This window comes from Leptosomus discolor, chromosome 13 (genome assembly GCF_034619465.1).
Source record: "Leptosomus discolor isolate bLepDis1 chromosome 13, bLepDis1.hap2, whole genome shotgun sequence".
Classification (NCBI taxonomy): Eukaryota; Metazoa; Chordata; class Aves; order Leptosomiformes; family Leptosomidae; genus Leptosomus; species Leptosomus discolor.
The window spans coordinates 8,297,744-8,316,395 of NC_141403.1; the positions used below are offsets into that span (position 1 = coordinate 8,297,744).

Genomic DNA, 18,652 nt, shown 5'->3' on the forward strand with positions numbered 1-18,652 from the left:
TGTTTCAGAGAGTTATCAGATGCCTACACAACTCAACCTTTTTGCCTACCTAATTCATTATGGAGTTGCTACAACTACGGTAACGAGATGGAAAAGGTTCCAAGAAGCTCCTGTGAGAACTACTCAGGTTATTTTATGAATCAATTTGGATTTTTCTTTAGTTCACCTACGTTCAACAAATATACACTGTATATGCACCTTGAGTATAAGAACTGCACGAAAAGAGTCTGGAAAAAATAAAACATGGAAACTGAGGTGTGAGGCAGTCAGTCCCCTTCCTATTTCTGATTATTATTGTTATTATTTTATTCGTTTTTAAATACCACCACTGAAGAAACCCAATGCACGATATAGTCCCCAAACCCACACCAAACTGCTTTGCTTTGCTGTGCATCCTTCCCCACAGGTTTTCACACCTGCTTCTTCAGACAGAGCACTTGGAGGCTACAAAAGCATGACTTGTACTTCTCCGTCAGCCAAGTTTATTTGTGTGATGTTTTTTCCAGATCTGGAAGTTTTTCAATTAGTGCTTTATGGTTCATGTTGATACTGGCTATAAGTCCTCCCTCATTGCCATCTGAGCCCGTGTAACTAATTTCTTCACCAGTCAGGGTAGTCATATGGCCACCCAATGCTCTCAACACTGCATTTCCAGCACATATGTCCCACTTCTTAATGTAGGTGACATGGATATACACGTCAGCTGCTTCTTGATTCTTTTCAGCCACATCGAGGAGGGCCAACACTTTATAACCTAGAAGAAATGAACAGAAGTAAAAAAAAACTAAACAAAGTTTTCCTATTCATCACAAAGCGTAAATCATTATACTAATAAGTGTCAATAATATGGACATTGAAGGTTTAGAAAAGTGATGTCATTAATTATATCGTGCCATCCAACTCAGCCCAGGGCACTTCCCTTTATCACAGGTTATGCAGTACCAAGTTATTGCTCAAAACAGTATTCTTTCTTTTATGGAATGTTTTCAGGTTTTCAACTGTTGAACCAATATCCTTGTTTCATTAATCTGTTCCTTTCTTTATCTTCTTACAGAGTCAAGCCCTGGAGAAGATCTACTGTAATCAGTCACACTTTCACTTCCTTTATCACAAGAAAACTCGTTTAGGTTCATTGTCAAGAACCTATGCAAGATCTTCTTGACCGAACAATCTGTAAGGGAGCTCTATCTTTCCACATTAAAGACAGAGAAAGACACATTTCCCTAAAATTCAATTTTTTCATGGCTTTTCTGAGACTTTAAAACAGCTGTTGCTTCATACTAGCGCCTGACGTATTTGCATTCTGTCAGTAATACGCACAAGGGTATTGTGTGAGGTTAGAAAAGGTAAGCTAAAACCTCTCTGGACTGAATATGAGGCATATAAAAGTGGATTTCAGTGACACTAGTTTTCTCTTTTGACACAAATGCAAGAAATAACGGCTTTTTCTTAAAACATTGTTTAATTAAGTGTACTAGTAGTTAACTAACAACCAACAGATTCTCTTCCATGACTCCGTATCTGGTCACACCACACTTTTTCCTCCACAGAGGCATCGGTGTCTTCAGGGAATGCACATCAGTGTGTTCAGGGAAAGGACCGCGGTAACATCGCTGGACCACGCTTAGATTCACTAATGTACTGACTTGTGCACAGCCCAAAGCCTGAACCAAGTTTGCATGTAGGTTTCTGTACACAGGAGAAACCGCGGCCCTGTTGTCACGTGCTTGCTTTTGGGGATGTGAAGAACAAAAGGTAAGAGGAAAAAGAGGACACGCCACAGCTATATCCTTTTGCCCAATAACAGCTATCCCGTTAAACCATTCAAAAGCAATAAAGTGCATAGGATACTGAAGGAATCAAACCTGCTCCACCAGCGGGGATTATCACAGTCTTATTTCCAAATGTCTGCCGTGCAACCTGCTCAACTTTTCCTGCGTGGGAGCGGGATACAATAATCCTTGGAGTTTTCTCGTTGTAGGAGGAACGAGCTTTTACATTTGACCCGCCATCCACCATTGCCCAGGCTACAAGAGAAACACAAATTCTGCTAAGATTTACAAAAGGCAATCTCTGTGAGGTGTAAAGATAAAAGGATACTTACCAGAGAAAACAGAATTGATGCCTCTATTTCCCTCCCTACTGTAAAAGGGAAAGTTAGGGCTGACAGAAGGAAAGGCTGTATGCCTACACGTGCACACAAGTGGAAGAGAAAGAGAAACAGCCCCCCCGCCCCGACACTTTTTGGAAGGAAAAAAAAAAAAAAAAAAAAAAAAGAAAGAGTAAGAGGGAAAAATCCCAAGTGGTAATATTTAGAACTTGCAATTGGAAAGCCACCAAAGTTAAAAAGGATGGTTCCGAGTCAGAAATAGATCAAATATTTCCTCAAACCGCCTTTTTGGAAGAACAAAAGCCCCACTACCCTTCAAAGTAGACAGCAAAGATGTTACTGAGTCATTTTGTTCAGAAGGACAGTAATGCTAAGGAAAGAAATAGCTCAGGAGGATTTCCTTAGTAATACTAAAGAAAACATTTGATGGTGTGTTTTGAAGGACTGGATTTAGAATATGCAACCTCCCACTTGTTTCATCATGAGGTTCACGGCCAAGCTTGGTAGGTGGCATCCCCTAACCATTAATTTGACATTTACTTAGCAGACTAACCAGCAATTTCATCTCAGTGGAGGGCCAGATTGTATGGCAACAGGCTGTTATGGGTAATAACAATGCCAACTGCCCTTTATTGCTTTGGATTTGTGTGGGAGTATTTCGAACAATCCTATCACAACATAGTGGTATTTCCAGCTTGGGCAATGAATACTTTTCACACAGAATGACAGAATCCATCGCATCTCATCTGATGCCAGGCCTGAACATTTCACACTTTACTATTACTTGATAGGACAAGGTGTAATGCTTTAAACTGAAAGGGGGGAGACTGAGATGAGATCTGAGGCAGAAATTCTTCCCTGTGAGGGCGGTGAGGCCCTGGCACAGGCCGCCCAGAGCAGCTGTGGCTGCCCCCTCCCTGGCAGTGCTCAAGGCCAGGCTGGATGGGGCTGGGAGCAACCTGGTCTGGTGGAAGGTGTCCCTGCCCATGGCAGGGGGTGGCACTGGGGGAGCTTTAAGGTCCCTTCTAACCCAAACCCTTCTGTGACTCTATGATTACTTACAGAGATAAAATCTCAAAATTACAGTGCTAACTCCCCCCTCCATTACTTCAGACAGATGTTGATACTTAGAAAAATATGTTCCAAAACCCCCAAGATTCTTAAACCCCCAAGATTCTTAAAGCATATCGGAATACAGCACATACTTAAATGACTGGAAACCAAGTTTATATTTAAAGACAGTAAAATATTTAGCACAAAATATTGAGTGTTCAGTGGGCAAAAAAGAGAATAAATAAAAAATACATTTATTTGGACTTAAGTTTCTGTGCCAGAGCTACTGCCTAACTTCACAACTCTAGAGGTCAGTATTGCCTAAAGGGAAAATGAGAACAGAAATTCTTGTTTCAAATATATAGCAAGACGTGAGTACTAAAACTACTTTGAAGCTCTCAGAAGCGCATACACATTGACAAAGTTACAGCCGTGCTCACCGATACATCACCAATACTAAAGAACTAATTAGTTCACAGTTGTGGCATTAAAAGCATGTCAGATAATCAATAAGGCTTTGCTAGACAGTCTTGCCTGGTACACACAAACAGTTGCCATTAAGATCTTTAAACAATCTTCGTTATTCGCACTGAATAAACACCAGCTCCTGGGTGTAATATCACGGACCCAAGTTGCTCTGCTGAATAAGCAGAGCACTCTTCTGCTGAAGACCAAGAGCACATGTAAGACTGGTCAGTTCATGTAGGTTTCACTTTGGTTTGCTGTAAGCACTCCAGTTGAAGGGATCTTAATTCTTAAACATATTGTCAGTTAGCTTATTTTAAATACATCATTTTTACGTTAACCAAAGGCAGCATTTTCCTTTGTGGTTCTATAGCACGGAACACATCTGCAGCTCTAACTGCGAGGTCTGCAGCAGCACTCTTTTGCCTCAGGTACTATTTTCTCATTTATACCCACAGATGTTCTGTCAAACATCAAATTTTAATTAACACTGTGACTGAAGAAGCTAGAAACACATGAAGGCACAGAAGTACCTGTATATGCTGAGAACGGCTTGTGTATCACTCCAATTACTGGTTTTCCATTCACAGCCACACAAACCATCGTCGTGACATACTGTCGAAGATCCTCTGCGGGCAAAACAGGAAAGTGAGCAAGTTCACAGCCAGATGGGAAGAAACGTCGCTCTTTGAAGTTCAGTCTACATTCTGCCTCTTACAACTATGTAACTTTGTCGTCTCTTCAAATAACCTTGCAATTTTCAAACGGCTTTAAAGACTTTTCAGTTTTCCAACAATTTTTGCTGTTCAGTAGCTGTAACCTATACTCCTACCAGATCTAACACTGTGTCGTATGCAGCATGTATTTTCATGTAAATCTGTGCCCCTATATTCTCCTTTCTCTGACTCACCTCCCAGTCTCTATTGGTTCAAAGCTGATGCTTCAAATACCAGAGAACACTCACCAGAAAAGGTGATTGTATCAGTGGAATATTTACGCACATGTGCACAAAAATGCCGATTTTTCTGCTTGTTCTGCAGTACTCATCAGTAAGAATTTTAGCTGGATTGCCTTGAACTGCTTATGCGACATCTTAAAACGTTTGAAGAAGGTGATGATTGACTTATGCATGCTTTTTTTAAAAATTATAACAAATTTTTTTATCAAGTTAAATAGAAAATTTACTTAGTATTCCTTTTAAATAAACAAACAAAAAATATTCTGAGATATTTAGTGTTGCCACTGTAATAACTGAAATAAAGAAACGTAGGATTCCAGCAGAATCCATACGCGACACTTACCATTTATTTCAGCAATTAGTTGCAAGGAATGCCAAAGAAACTTCAGAGTTGGAATATACAAAAGTAAACACTGTGGTCTGATAACTAGAGAGATTTCATTAGGCAATATGTTCGATTAAATCACGCTAGCTTTGACATAGCACACTTTATCAAGACATGTCATTTTAAATACTTACTATTTTGTCTCCAGTATAAAAGGCAGACATCAGAATTACACACATGATTTGTCAACAAGCATCACCTACCTGTGTATTCTTGTGTAGCATCTAAGGGATCGATCCAGACAGTAACGCTTTCTGCTGGAACCTCTCTAGGCTGTATTTTTTGTTTTATGTCTTCAGGAATACTGCGATCCCAAGAGACTGTCTCCTGATCGGCCGTATCAACACGCTCTTCAGAGTTTATCTGTGATAAAACAAAAAAAGTGGTTGCATTAACTTATCAGATACAGTAACTGTGGTACTTGGGAAAATCACAGGTTTGCTTGCATCTTCTCTTCCTCCCTTCACCTCCAGATAAAAGTGCATGAATTAGTCAGTTTTCAGCAACTCACAAGCTATTACCGTTACACAACAAGCAACAGAAAACAACAATCCAGAATTTTACTGGGAACCACACCACAGTGGACACTGTTTCTTTGGCTGCAGCTCTTCCTACTACCGTCTTCACAGTATGAATCACAGATTTTTTTAAATCAAAAGTTAAATGCAGTTGCTTCAACTACAAGCAGAACATTTGACTTTGGAGAACCATGAGGTATACAGATATAGCAAGGTATAATATTCCATTTATACAGATCGATAGATGCAGACTGAAGTGTACAGATATTTTATCAACACATACTGTTGATGGTCTGACGTGGGGGAGCAGGAATCCTAGCGCTTCCAGCATTGAGTTACAACTAGCAATTCAAGCAGCTCGACAGGATGTAACCATTACAGACCGCCAGCTGTATGGCATTTTATAAACCAGTTCATAACGTTCCACACCTGTCTTTAGGGTACGGTGGGGTGAGGACCTAAGGCGGCCCATAAAGAACATCTATAAACAGCAGGCAAAGGTCACATTTAAGCCTATCGCCACTTGCTGCCCAGCATAATGAATTTCATTCCGGAGCAGAGGGCATTTTCAGTATGGACCGAACAGAGTCTGGTCCAGCAGCAGAGCACACGGTCACAATCTGTGGAATGGAAGAACATTCTGCAAAACTCAATGCAATGTCATTGTGACTGCAGTAGCAGGATAATTTTTTAGATGGCAAGAGATGCAGTTAGCACTAAACACTGTATGTAATGATTTCTCATGTTACCAAAAAAACCCCCAAACAAACAGAAACACACATACCCTGGCAGGAAAGACTACTGGGGAAATACAGATCAATCTGTCTTAACTCACCCATGCCAGCTTACTGCCACTGCAAACAAGGTTTACAGGAGAGCTGTAATGCAACTGGACACAAGCAGTGCTAACAGGAATTTAGACAAATTTTACTTTTAGCACCTCAGGAACATTAGGAGAGCGGTATTTCTATGCTCCTTCTACCGCCAATGAAAAGGAAGTTATCGTTACTGGGCCTTTCAAGCTTCAGCCTGTGCGAACCCTTCAGAAACGCATCACTCCACTAATTACTCAGTAGGATGATGATGCTTATGGCTTAGACATTTAGGTTATGTCTGAAGTTGAGTTGGAATTTCAGGATATTTCAGAATATTAGAAACACAAGCTTTTCTATTCTTGCTATCTTTAAAAGTGTCTTCCTCTAATATAATTCTAAAGGGATGCCAAGCTCTGATGTCCAGCCAAGGCACAATAGTAGGCGCACATGGATGCAATGTGTCCACGACCTAGAACCATCGATTTTCCTCTACTTACTACAGACGGAGTCGAGAGTGCTAGCTCAGATTCAGATATCTGACTGCCAGAGCAGGTAAATCCCCTCTGACTAAAACAACTTGTTATAACAGATGTGGTAGGCAAGTAACATCGAAAGACAATGAAAATAAAGAAATGATCAGACTACGTCTGAATGTTACAGACTTTGTATCAGCAGGACTTTTCACAATTCACATCACGACAAGAAAAGACATCACACACCTCAACCATAACAGATTATTAGCAAACGGTTCTTCTTCAAGAGAATTCAAAAAAACAAAGCGAACAGAACTGCAGCATCTCCAGCCATCCATCATAGCTGTCTTCTCACATAAAACCAGTATTTGAAGCATTGCACGCCAGACACCGAGTCCTTGAAGTTACCGTGACATTTACAAATTAAACATCTGTCACTGTACAATAAACCTGATGATTGTGTTCTCCCCTAGGGCGAACAGTCAAGATGACTAGTCCCACAGACTTGGCAGCCTCAACACAGCCCCTGGGCAGTTTAAGTTCCACTACAGCATACTACACACCACCATAAAACAAAACAACCCACAACATTTCCTCAACAGAAGGAAGAGGCCGCCAAAAACTTAAAGGGTTAGAACCAATCCTCAAAAGGAAGAATATCTTGTTAAACCTGTTGTTATAGTACACTAAAATTAGAAGACTGAAACTATCTGAAAGGTACTGTTTTCAGAGAAAGACCTGCTACTAGTACAAATTTCGTAGCAGTGGCCACAGTGCTGCAGCGAGGAGGTTGCAGAGCCATCTGGAGAAAAGAAAAATAAATAAAATCTGCTGGGTCACTAGTTCTTCCACTGATATGACCACTTACTCTGTAGCCTTGGCTAAATACTCCACAGCCACAGTCCAAGTAGAAATTCACAGCCATTCCACCACTTGCAGTTACTAAATTTATTTATTGTTAGCAAGCTACGTTACAGGTTTTTTAAGACATAGTTGCCTGAGAGAGAATCACCAACCCTTAACACTGGGAACTTCTCTTTCCCAGCCCCCCTCTTTTTTTTTTTTTTTTTAAATGCATGAGAACATTCCTGGAAAACACGCCTTTGTGTTAATATGACGTTCCCCTCCTACTTGTCGTTCTCATTTGCTGAGAGGCATCATTTCCAGTGGCCACGACCTTACCTTTCAAGCTTTTCTGAAGCGGTATGTAGTCTTCACTCTGAAACCAGCAGAAAGACAATCACAATACCCGGTATTTCAGAGAACAGAGCTTGTTCCAGCAAGATGCTCCGAGCCAACTAAAGCTGCTACGTTAGCACAAGTAATTATAAAGTTTGCATGTCTGCCATCATATACATAACTCTGCCCACTCCTGAGAGCACGATTGAGATAGCAATCCATCATGCAAGAACTTGAGACAGCAAGCACAAGACAGAAATAAACAGCTATTTGGGGTTGGCCACCTAACAGCTGTAAGCTGTAAAAGCCATCTCAGGAAGTTCTGTGAGCTGCCCACCAACACTGAGCTTATCTACGTTTCGGCCATCTTCCCCAGTTATGCTTGAAGGGAAAGTCCTCCTCACAAAGAACTACTGCATCAAACACAGAGATTTAATAAAAGATACGTAAATCTGTGAACAGGGTACTGCTGAAATGTCAATCAAAAAAATTATTTCATAAACGAGGCAGTCTGGCTGCATCTCACCAGCACAGAGCTTCCTCAGAACGAGTCTGTGACGTGCAGAACGCTGTAACAGACGAGGGATGCGGCTCACGGGAGCCAGCAGCAGAGGTCCAACGCCAACACCAGGGTCAGCCCATGACATGCCTTCTGAATCACCCAGGCGTTCCCAGCCTTCGGAAACCCCTTGCACAGAAAACACTCTCCTCTGGCATGTTGGTGATCGGATACAGATCTGCTCAGGGCCTTGGGAAGCAACTCTGGAGTGTCCAACAAACCTGTGCGGATAAACGCAGTGCTCTGAACAAACAGCCACCAGTCCCAACCACTTAAAGAAAGACTTCAGGGGACCTCAGAGTGGCTCATTGTCCTGCGTTGGGCTATTCCCCACCAGCGCTTCAATTTGTCCGTGTGGCAGCTCATCACCCAACAAACCTACCTGAATACTAGCTAGCTGTGGTGAGGTGAGCGAACACAGGCTTTTTCCTGGTTTGAAAGAGTAGGACACAGCTGTAGTTCTGCCTTTGAATTCAACTATTAAAGATAAATTAAACTGAAAAAATAGATGCTACAAAAATTAAATAGAAGTTTCTGTTCAAATACATAAATTATTATTTTTTTTAAAAAAAATAAACACCAGTACGTGAAAATGCAAAGCTTTTTCTAGAAAGTGTTTGGTGGTATGCAAATTTTATTCAAAACTATTACTCTCCCTCCTTCACAGAATCATTAAGGTTAGAAAAGATCTCTAAGACCATCAAGTCCAACCGTCAACCCAACACCACCATGCCCACTAAACCATATCCCGAAGCGCCACATCAACACATTTTTTAGCACCTCCAGGGATGGTGACTCCACCACTTCCCTGGGCAGCCTGTTCCAGTGCTCAGCCGCTATTTCAGTAAAGAAATTCTTCCTAACATCCAACCTAAACCTCCCCTGGTGCAACTTGAGGCCATTTCCTCTTGTCCTATAGCTTGTTACCTGGGAGAAGATACCAACACCCACCTCACTACAACCTCCTTTCAGGTAGTTGTACAGACCAATAAGGTCTCCCCATCCTCATTCATTGCAGTCATCTCTCCACATCCTTATTCATGCCAATACTCATTTTGTATTTTAATATGCAAGTAATCCAATACCTTGAAAAAAGATGAGGTAGCACAGGTCTTTATTCTGAGAGTATCAATATCCCTATCTGACAATTAAGCCCTCTCAAATCCAAATCTCAGTGCTGTTTTGTTAGAACAGAAAACAAAACAAGAACACCACAAATACTAACCCACCTGTATTATAAAGAAGAAATACTGATTAAGGTACTCAAGGTAAAAAAAAAAAACAAGAAACACCCACAGTTTACGTAACAACAAAAAACAATATTCACTAGTCAGAATACGAATGTAAGAGTTCCATGTATTACATCTCAAGAACAGAGACTGGCACAGAGAGGTGGTAGAAGCCCCAACCCTGGAAACATCCAAGGTCAGGTTGGATGGGGCTCTGAGCAACCTGATCCAGCTAAAGGTGTCCCTGCTTACTGCAGGGGGTTGGACTAGGTGACCTTTAAAGGTCCCTTCCAGCCCAAACTATTCCATGATTCTATGACTCAATGGACAAGACTATTGATTTGAATGGGACCATGGAAATGAAAAGCCTGGAGGCCCAGACAAAACAGGGTGCACAGGGGAATGTTAGCAAAACATTAATAGACGTTTGACTCTGTTCTGTTTCATTAGGATGCTAACTCTACATGACATCCACAGCCACCTCCCCAGCGATGATGCAACATCAGCACTACGCACGCCCAAGGTTCAACTTTGCCATTTGTATTCACTTGACAGGAGATGGAGAAAAGGAGCAGAGGGACAGAGGTAAATACATAAATGCAAACATTTACAAACAATAAACCAACAATGACTCTGATACCTTCTTACTGGCTGACAGAAATGTCCCCTGAGGGCACTGGAAGAACATTTCATCACTATATGCATCCTCTGGACTAATGTCCAGAGCAACCAGCAAGAAGATACCCATGGCGATGCACCTTGAAAGGCACGCTGACCTACGGGTGGCTGCACGGGACTGCCCTTGATTTGCTGTTATCTGACTGTGCTTCAGAGATGTCACAGCTCGGGGGAGAGCAGTTTAACCAGCAGCCTTTGGGCCTTCCCTTGCTTATGGGCCCAGCCTCACAGATCGCCCCTCCAACCACTGCTGTCATGCTGCTCCAAAAAGCGACGTGCCCTTACGCCCACTACACTACAAGTCAGACTGTTTTACCTCCATGTGCTCAGCTTCTCTGTTTTTTTCCCCTCAAATGTATCAAAGGTGAAAGCTGTCTCATCTTCTCACAACATTTGTACATACACAAATTGCATGAGGGAATCAGATGCCAAAACCTCTGAACGTAAACACTCGCTCAACAAGTCAGGACGTATAAATATGCACAACAGGAGAGCAAGAATACGGTCAAAGCACCGTCTTTCCAATGACCAAGGAAAGTATCTAACTTATCCTGGTTATGAAACGGGGCTCCAGAACCTGCTACAGAAGGAAGGACTTGCATTCACACCAAGACTTAGCTCACCTGCAGCCAGGACCACTCACGATCCTTCCTTCTAACTTTTAAATTTGGGGGTGGTGAGCAGCAGTTTTCACTATGGATGAAAGCTGCTTCCCAAAAGGTTGTGTTACTTGACAGTGGAAAGAATGCAAACCCAGAAATCAAAATATCACTTCCTTTTTTAAGTTTTAAATGACTTTAAGCTTTAAACAATGTGAATAGCAGCTTTGCCAGGATAGTAAAAAATTCTAGTTTTATTCAATACACTGACATTTTTAAAGCTTCCTTTTGAAAGGATTATTTTCCTCCTTAGATTATCACAACATATTAGAAAGCAAAAATGAGCTTTTCCAGGTGATCTTCTTCATGCCTTTCAAGAAGGCTCTTCTTGCTAGGGTCCAATTTACAAAGTTTTAGCAGGGTACATTTTACTATGAAAGGATAGGGAGGACCTTGCCGAATCACATGGTTCTTGAAATAAATAGCTTGTTAAAAGGTAATAAAGTATAATAAAAATATATTGTATATAAATTTGTAAAGTATAAAAATATATTAATACATACAATAAAAGAAGAAAAAAATGCTGGTCTCATGTTGTCATTCATTTGACATGAAAGCAACAAATACTTCTATAATAATGCCACAACACAGAGGAGGCAGGCATTTTTCAAGGTGCACAAGTCCAGACAAACAAGTTTTCCTCTACCATCAAGTACACCTTCATGTATTTTAACGGCAAGAAGAAATCACTTCATGCAAGAACAAGATGACAGGATGTTCAAAGAATATGGACCACACAAATGTCAAAAAGCTTGATTAGTGCTTATCGAAACGTGGCTTTGTCATTAAGCCAGGAGGAAGCAGAGTGAAACAGGGTTTCATAAAGGGTAAAGACATAGCAGAGGACAACTTTGTTTCTACTGACTCATGATGAAGCTTGTGAAAACAAAAAGAATGCAACAAAGGATCAAACAGCACAGACCACAGAATTCACAGTTTCCACCAGTAATCTGTAGAACCAACTAGAATTTAAAGCCAGTAAAAGTAACAAAAAGTAACCACTCACTCATTAGCTCACACAAGTTCTTCCAGTAGATGGCAAAATTCCCTGTAACAGTTCTATACAGACGCAAGTCTAGCAAAGAGAAAGGGATGACTAGCTGGTCACAAGAGCTGCAAAACTACTGTTTATTTTAAGAAAATATCCAAATAAGGCCAGATTAGAACTCTATTAATAAAATAACACTGAGAAAACTTTTGCTGTTTGTGAGTGGTTACACAACTAAAACTTGAATCTCCAGATGCTCAGCTGACAGATTAAACACCCCTGGTTTATACACAAGCGAAATGAACTACTTGTAATTACATCTGAAAAGATAATCACAGAACTCATTACCATAAAGTTACAGGCTTTAATTTCATTTTACATACAGCGAGCCAGCATAAGCCATCTAGCGTCAATTAAAATCAGTGTTGAGAGCTGCACCTCCAGACAACACCTCAGTAACAGATTTCAGACTAACGTTCACTCTTCTTTACTTAGAAGTTGGCAGTTGCTAACATCATCCAGGTCAGAAGAACATTAATTTTATTAAAAACCCTAAGACCTGAGGATGCCATTCTCACAACATGAAGAGACAAACAAATGACTGAACAGCAAAGCACTGCAATCCTTCTGAACTTTAAGTAGCATTTTGTTTTTTGAACCTACTTCTATAACATACCTATCTTTCCTACAGAATCAGCATCAGATGCAGAGCTTGCCATCTCAGATGAAATTCCAGTTTTCTGATAGCTGGCACTGGGGTCAGAAGTCTGTGAATAGCAGGTTTAAACGTAGAAAGTACTTCAGGTAGCTTGATAAAAAAAGGAGTGCTTGGAGACATTAAGCTTCAAAAAGTGGAATTAATTTAGAAGAACATCTCATTAAAACCGACATGTTCTTAAATTTCCATTTCAAACACTGACACTCGATTCCAGCATTATCATGCACAAACTTGAAATGAGGTATTTATCATCTGTCTTAACTGGGAAAGAGATAGAAGGATGTTCAGATTCAGGGCAGTGGTGAGGCTGATAAAAAGATGCTTGAAGAGAAAGACCAGGACAGAGGAAGACTTGCTTTCCATCACAGTGGCAACAACAAAGAAACAAACAAGCAAAGGACATTTCTTTATTCAGTATTTACACTAGAAAACAAGACACATAGCTGGTCCAACTACAGAACACTAATCAATGCACTGGTCAAAAATAAAGCCAAACAGCTGAAAATGAGAGCTTAGAGCAGAATTCACTCTGGCAAATAAGACTAGCACATCCTGTGATAGTACAGTGCAGAGACAAAATAGCAGAATTTGGGTGGGTCACTTTAAAATTGGCTTTTTCATAGTCAGAGGACAGAGGGAGTGTGGCTGAAGTGTTAGTTTAAGGAACTCCCCCTCCTCTGCCCAACACTCCTGCCGTTGTGAGCAAGTAGGGCTGCTCCTACAGATGTGCAGATGCAGGCTGTCAGGAGGCCATGACATGAGGTGAATCAGGGTATTCCTAAAGAATCTTTATTTTACATTTTTACCTTGGATACATTCAGGTATCAAGCTCCTGACGCTGACCCCTGGACAGGCAGCATCAGAAAAATGGAAGATCCTGATGCACAGCACAGAGAGATCTTTTACCAGGTGACGCTGCCAAAACCCTGGTACCACGGGACAGTCTCTTCAAACAGAGCAGCTTTCCTGGGCAGAACATACCAGTGTTTATAGCCAGTCTCTAACTGGATTAGGAAACACCACCTCCCCCATCCCCTCTGCCCCCAGCAGCAGGGCTGGCTCAAGCACCTCCTGAATACCCTCACCTGATTCCTGTCCCAGTCCTTCTTACTGCCCCACCACTGTGCTAGCACAAGGAATGCATGGAGAACCCACCAGGAAAGCAGTGAAGTAACCCAGAAAAGATGAAGAAGATAAATAAAAAATGAAAAGGAGCAGAGGGGAGGATTTCAGCTGGATCAGAGCTGTGACTTACTCTCGGCATGACAAACAAATAGATGAGGACAACACACTGGTGGCACAGAAGCAGTAAACACCTCAAGCCCGTAACTGCAGTTGAGGACTTCATCAAGAGAAACAACTGCATATATTTTAGCATTAAATGTATTTTAAAATCAACTGCACAAACATACTTCATAGAAGATGTGTGCAAATATTCACTCTGGATGTTGAGCGCGATTAGACAACACTGGGTAATACCAGAGATAGAAATAACTGACTTGCCCCTTCCTCCCTTATCGTGCTCATGCCTGTTTCTGAGGGATATAAAAGCAATACTCCACACCACTCAGTCTACTACACAGCAATAAAACAGAACTGATCTGCTCCTCTTTGGTCTGACCTAACCTAGCTGTGAGAAGGCTGGAACTGATGCAAATGAATCTATTTATACCAAACAGACCAGGTGATGTAAGCAGTGGAGTTCCTCTTCCTCTGTAGAGACAACACCTTCACTTAAAAAAAAAAACAGAAAAAGGCAAAACATTTTCTAAGGGCTGTTGGTTGTTGTTTGGGGTTTTTTTCCCCTCTCTTTCTCCCCTCAGTTTTTGAAAGGTATTTTAATAAATCACAATTGTCAGGATTGTTAAGACTCTTTCCAGATTTATTTCACCTTCCGCAATGAGAAGCCTAACTCTTCCATCTTCTCTTAATAATCACACCTTAAGCCAAGACCTGCTTCAGACAGACAGTTTGTATGCTTTCCCTCACTGTGTCCCACAGCACAACACAGGGAATCCAAGGCTGCTCACTGACTTGAGTTTATTTCAGTCAAATGACTTCTCCCCCTTGTCATTTTTAAATATTGGAACGCCATAGCTAATCTTAGAGGATAATTAACGGATCATTCCCTTTGCATTATAGGCATATTTTGTCACCCAGGTGTTGTGGTGGTTTGGGTTTTTTCCTGGCTGCAGCATTTGACACCAACTTAAACATGGAGCCACCCCCGCTAGACTCAAGGACTTCATGATGTAAGTAAATCAGCATTTTGCCTTAGTTTACTCTTGGAATTCTTTCAGTTTTTGTTAGCAGCATCTTCTCCAGCAATAAAAGACGGGGCTTGACTTGAGCAATGTCTTTTATTTTGGAGTGTCACTGTACACGGGGATAAGACTACAGATAGAAAGTACGATGCTTCTTACAAGACACAGTTTTATACTGCCTCCCACAAAAGGTGCCTCAGGAAATGCTCTATAATCCTCATATCCCCACCAAAACTGCAGCAGGTCTGTTCTATGAAACAGTAGCAGTTTTAGATGTGTTGCACTGAAGGTACACGTGAAGGATTTGCAGACTGAGATGAGACCTTGTCTCCACACCTGAGAAGGGTATAGTGCCACATGTACATAGTACAAGGGTTTTTTTTGGTTTAGACAAATGTTTATGGATACATCTTCATCACAGTATAGACTTTAAGAAACACCATGTCTTATCAGTATATACAGCTTAGTGGCTATTTTTTTTAAACACTGCATGAGATAAGCTGTTATTATCCAGATCATGTACTCAGAATATTAAATATCCCAGAGCTGATCTGCCAGATTGAATAACTCTAGATCAGCTGAAAGATTTGTCAAACAAACTCTTCCTAGTCAGTCTCAATGCTCAAGCTCAGTCAATTGGGGGGGGGGGGGGCAGGGTGGGAAAAAAAAGGGAAGAAAGGCATGTGCCCGATTTTTTTCCAGTTCCACAGACATACACACACATTTTTGTCTTCATACTGTGTTTGAGAACACACCTGCACTTTAGAAAGCACCATCTATTTTTAAAGACTAGCAGCACAAGTCAATCGTAAGGAAAATAAAAAGGAGTACCCACGTTTCTTAAAAGCAGATATTCAAAGCTAATGCCCCCCCCCCCCCCCCCCCCTCCCCCCCGAGAGGAAGACGCACAGGTCAGACTGTCACTGCTGTGCATCCCAGGCACCGGCGCAGAGTTTGTGACCACAGACACGGAACAGTCCTGAGCCCCCCAAGGCCAACGCGAACCCCCAGCCTTCTCCAGACGCACAGACAACTCTTGTGTCTGAACTAACAAAGTGCCTCCATCTGCGGAAGGGGAGAAAGCGTAGCGGTTTCAGGCAGTGGCACAGGGATGCTGTAAGGTCAAGCTCCATGAGGACACCAAATAGCAAAAGAGAACAGGGGACAATACTTTTTCTTCTGTTAACGCAGGGCCTGCAAAGGTGGCTTGCCCTTGGCAGACAAACCAGCAATCTTCAGAACATAACCTTCATAATCCTCCTGTAGAGGAAGATTAATCATGTATCAAGTTTATCTCAAATATTGAAGAACTTGGTGTTTCCTTTAGATTTACATATGAAATGGGTTCTCCACAACACTTTTAAACAAAAAACCAACAAAAAACCCCTAACTACACATCACCCTGAGGAACTTCCAAAACAGCCACTGAAAACTCACCAAGTAGTAACTAAACAACCAAAAAATAAACTTAACTACTCTACTTCTTCTCTCAACCTGTCCAGGAAAAAAATGCAATCATCACCTTTGAAATCCAAACTTACAGCTTTCTATCCGTTTCAAATGACTGTAAAAAGCAAAGGAATTTACCATCAAGAGGCTGAAGAGAAGCTCCCATTCACTAAGAAGTGGAAACAAAGCCAACAAAACCTGAAAAGCCTCAAAGTGCAGTTCCGGTTCGGGTGCGCCCTGAACTGTTAGACTTCAAATGAGAGCAGGGAGGGGTGTACACCTCGGAAAGTAAACTGATTTTGCCCACGTAGGCAGTGATCCACAGCGTGACACAGCTGTAAGCTTATCTGCTGCCCCGAAGTCACGAGAGCCAAAACCTCAGATATTTTAACACTACTACGTTCCTAAACCTCAGCTTCTCAGGCCCTTCTCCCCATCCTGGCTCTCCCTATATCTTAGGAAGGGTAATGAAGAAACCAACAGCATGGCTAATCTCAGCACCACAAACACACGCCAAATTGGCGCTATGAAGTTACCTTGACCCTCACCCAGAGCGCACATAACCCACAAAGGTGAGACTCGGCGTTTCTCCCCGCTCACGCCCGTGTTATCCCAGACTGTTTCACCTCGCCCGGCTTCGCTTCTACACGATCCAACTCCTTCCCCTGCAACAAGCAACGAGGCGGCACTGCCACAAAATCAGCAAAGGGGAAGGAGGGAAAAAACCCCGCAAAATAAGGCCAGTATTTCCCGTCGGCGGTTACAAAACGGGGAGGTGACACGCGTCCGAGTGCCCGCTGCCCGCCGGTTCGCCTCACGCCGGTAACGAGCAGCCCTGCCCCGGGCCCGCAGCAGCACAACCCCCCCCCCCCCCCCCCCTCCCGGGAGGCCGGCACCCACCTGCACGGCGGGGAAGGCGGCCTTCAGCAGGTAGAACATCCTGCGGTTGGAGAGGAGGTCGCCGCTGGTCAGCTGCTCCTCGGCCCCCTCCCGCGTCTTCCCCTTCGCCTTGGCGTTGAGGACGTTGCCCTCACGGACCCGCTTCACCTCCTCCCCGCCCCTGACGGCGGCCAGGACGGAGACGGCCAGCAGCTCCCGCAGGTCCACGGCACCGGCGGGCGCGGAGCCGCGGGGAGGATCGGGCCCGCCGGCCGCCGGTTCGCTCAGCATGAAGAAGGCGAAGCGGCCGGCCAAGAACCCGGAGTAGAGGTGGTAGAGGACGCCCAGCCCCAGCAGGCAGAACACGGCCATGCCGAGCGGCGAGAGGCGGATCCCCATGGGGGCCATGGCCGCGGGGTAAGGAGGGGGCGGGGGGGGCGCAGCGGAGCGGGAGAGCGGCGGTGCCGGGCGCTCACCACAGCCCCATGGCGCTGCCGGGGCGCTCTGCTGCCGCGGTGGCGGGACCGGCCCGGCCCCACGCTCGCCGGCGGGGAGGCAGCGCCGTCTGTATCCGGGTCAGGCGGAGGCGGGGCCCGCCGCTCGCACTGAGCATGTCCCGGGCCCGGCGGGGCGGGAGGCGGCGGGTCTCTCTGGGGGTGTATGGGCGGGAGGCGGGAGGGGGTGTTCCCTCCGTCTCCTGCCGCGGGTATGGCCGGTAGCCCCGTGGGGGCCGCTCGGCAGGCCGGCCTGGCGGGCCGGGAAGGAGTTTTGTGTTGGAAATGGCGGTCGGTGTAAGCTGCCGCTTCTTCCCTGAAGGTTTGCTGTTAACGGTGCTGAGCGTCTCTCGGTTTTCACCTCCTGGTGAGGGAGCTTTGGGACCCTCACCCCCTCCTTGTGCTGCAGGACAGGGGCTCGAAGTTAAGAATTCCTTTCATTCGTTAAAATGAAGAAAGTCCAACCGTTTTCTCAGCCAAGGGATCTGCTGAAGGCCTACCTGTCTTAATTTATACTTTTTCTGTGCACCTAGTCGGTTTGGGGGGGGTGAAAGTGCATGTTTATGGGCAGGATGGACATCAGGGGTGTAAACCAGAAAAAGCCAGTTTTTTCCTGTTCTAATTCTTTCTAATAGTTTTCAGTAAGTTATATCAGAAGCAAAAAATAATTCATCATTGTTTAATTACATATTCTTTCACTCAAGCAATATTCTTGTCTGTTGATACACAGGCTGTAGAAACAGGCCTTCCGAGTGACTCTGTGAAGTAGTGATTACTAC

At 43.4% G+C, this 18,652-nt stretch overlaps 1 protein-coding gene across 1 annotated transcript; it reads right to left on the reverse strand.

Moving 5' to 3' along the window:
- Positions 1–458: 458 nt before the first annotated feature.
- Positions 459–17,787, reverse strand: BPNT2 (3'(2'), 5'-bisphosphate nucleotidase 2). Its single transcript, XM_086472658.1, has 5 exons — positions 17,401–17,787; positions 5,175–5,334; positions 4,162–4,257; positions 1,866–2,027; positions 459–754 (listed from the first exon to the last, which is right to left on the reverse strand). Exons 1-5 carry the CDS (start codon positions 17,785–17,787, stop codon positions 483–485), a joined length of 1,077 nt encoding a protein of 358 aa, XP_086328784.1. The 3' UTR covers positions 459–482.
- Between the last annotated feature and the right edge of the window lie 865 nt (positions 17,788–18,652).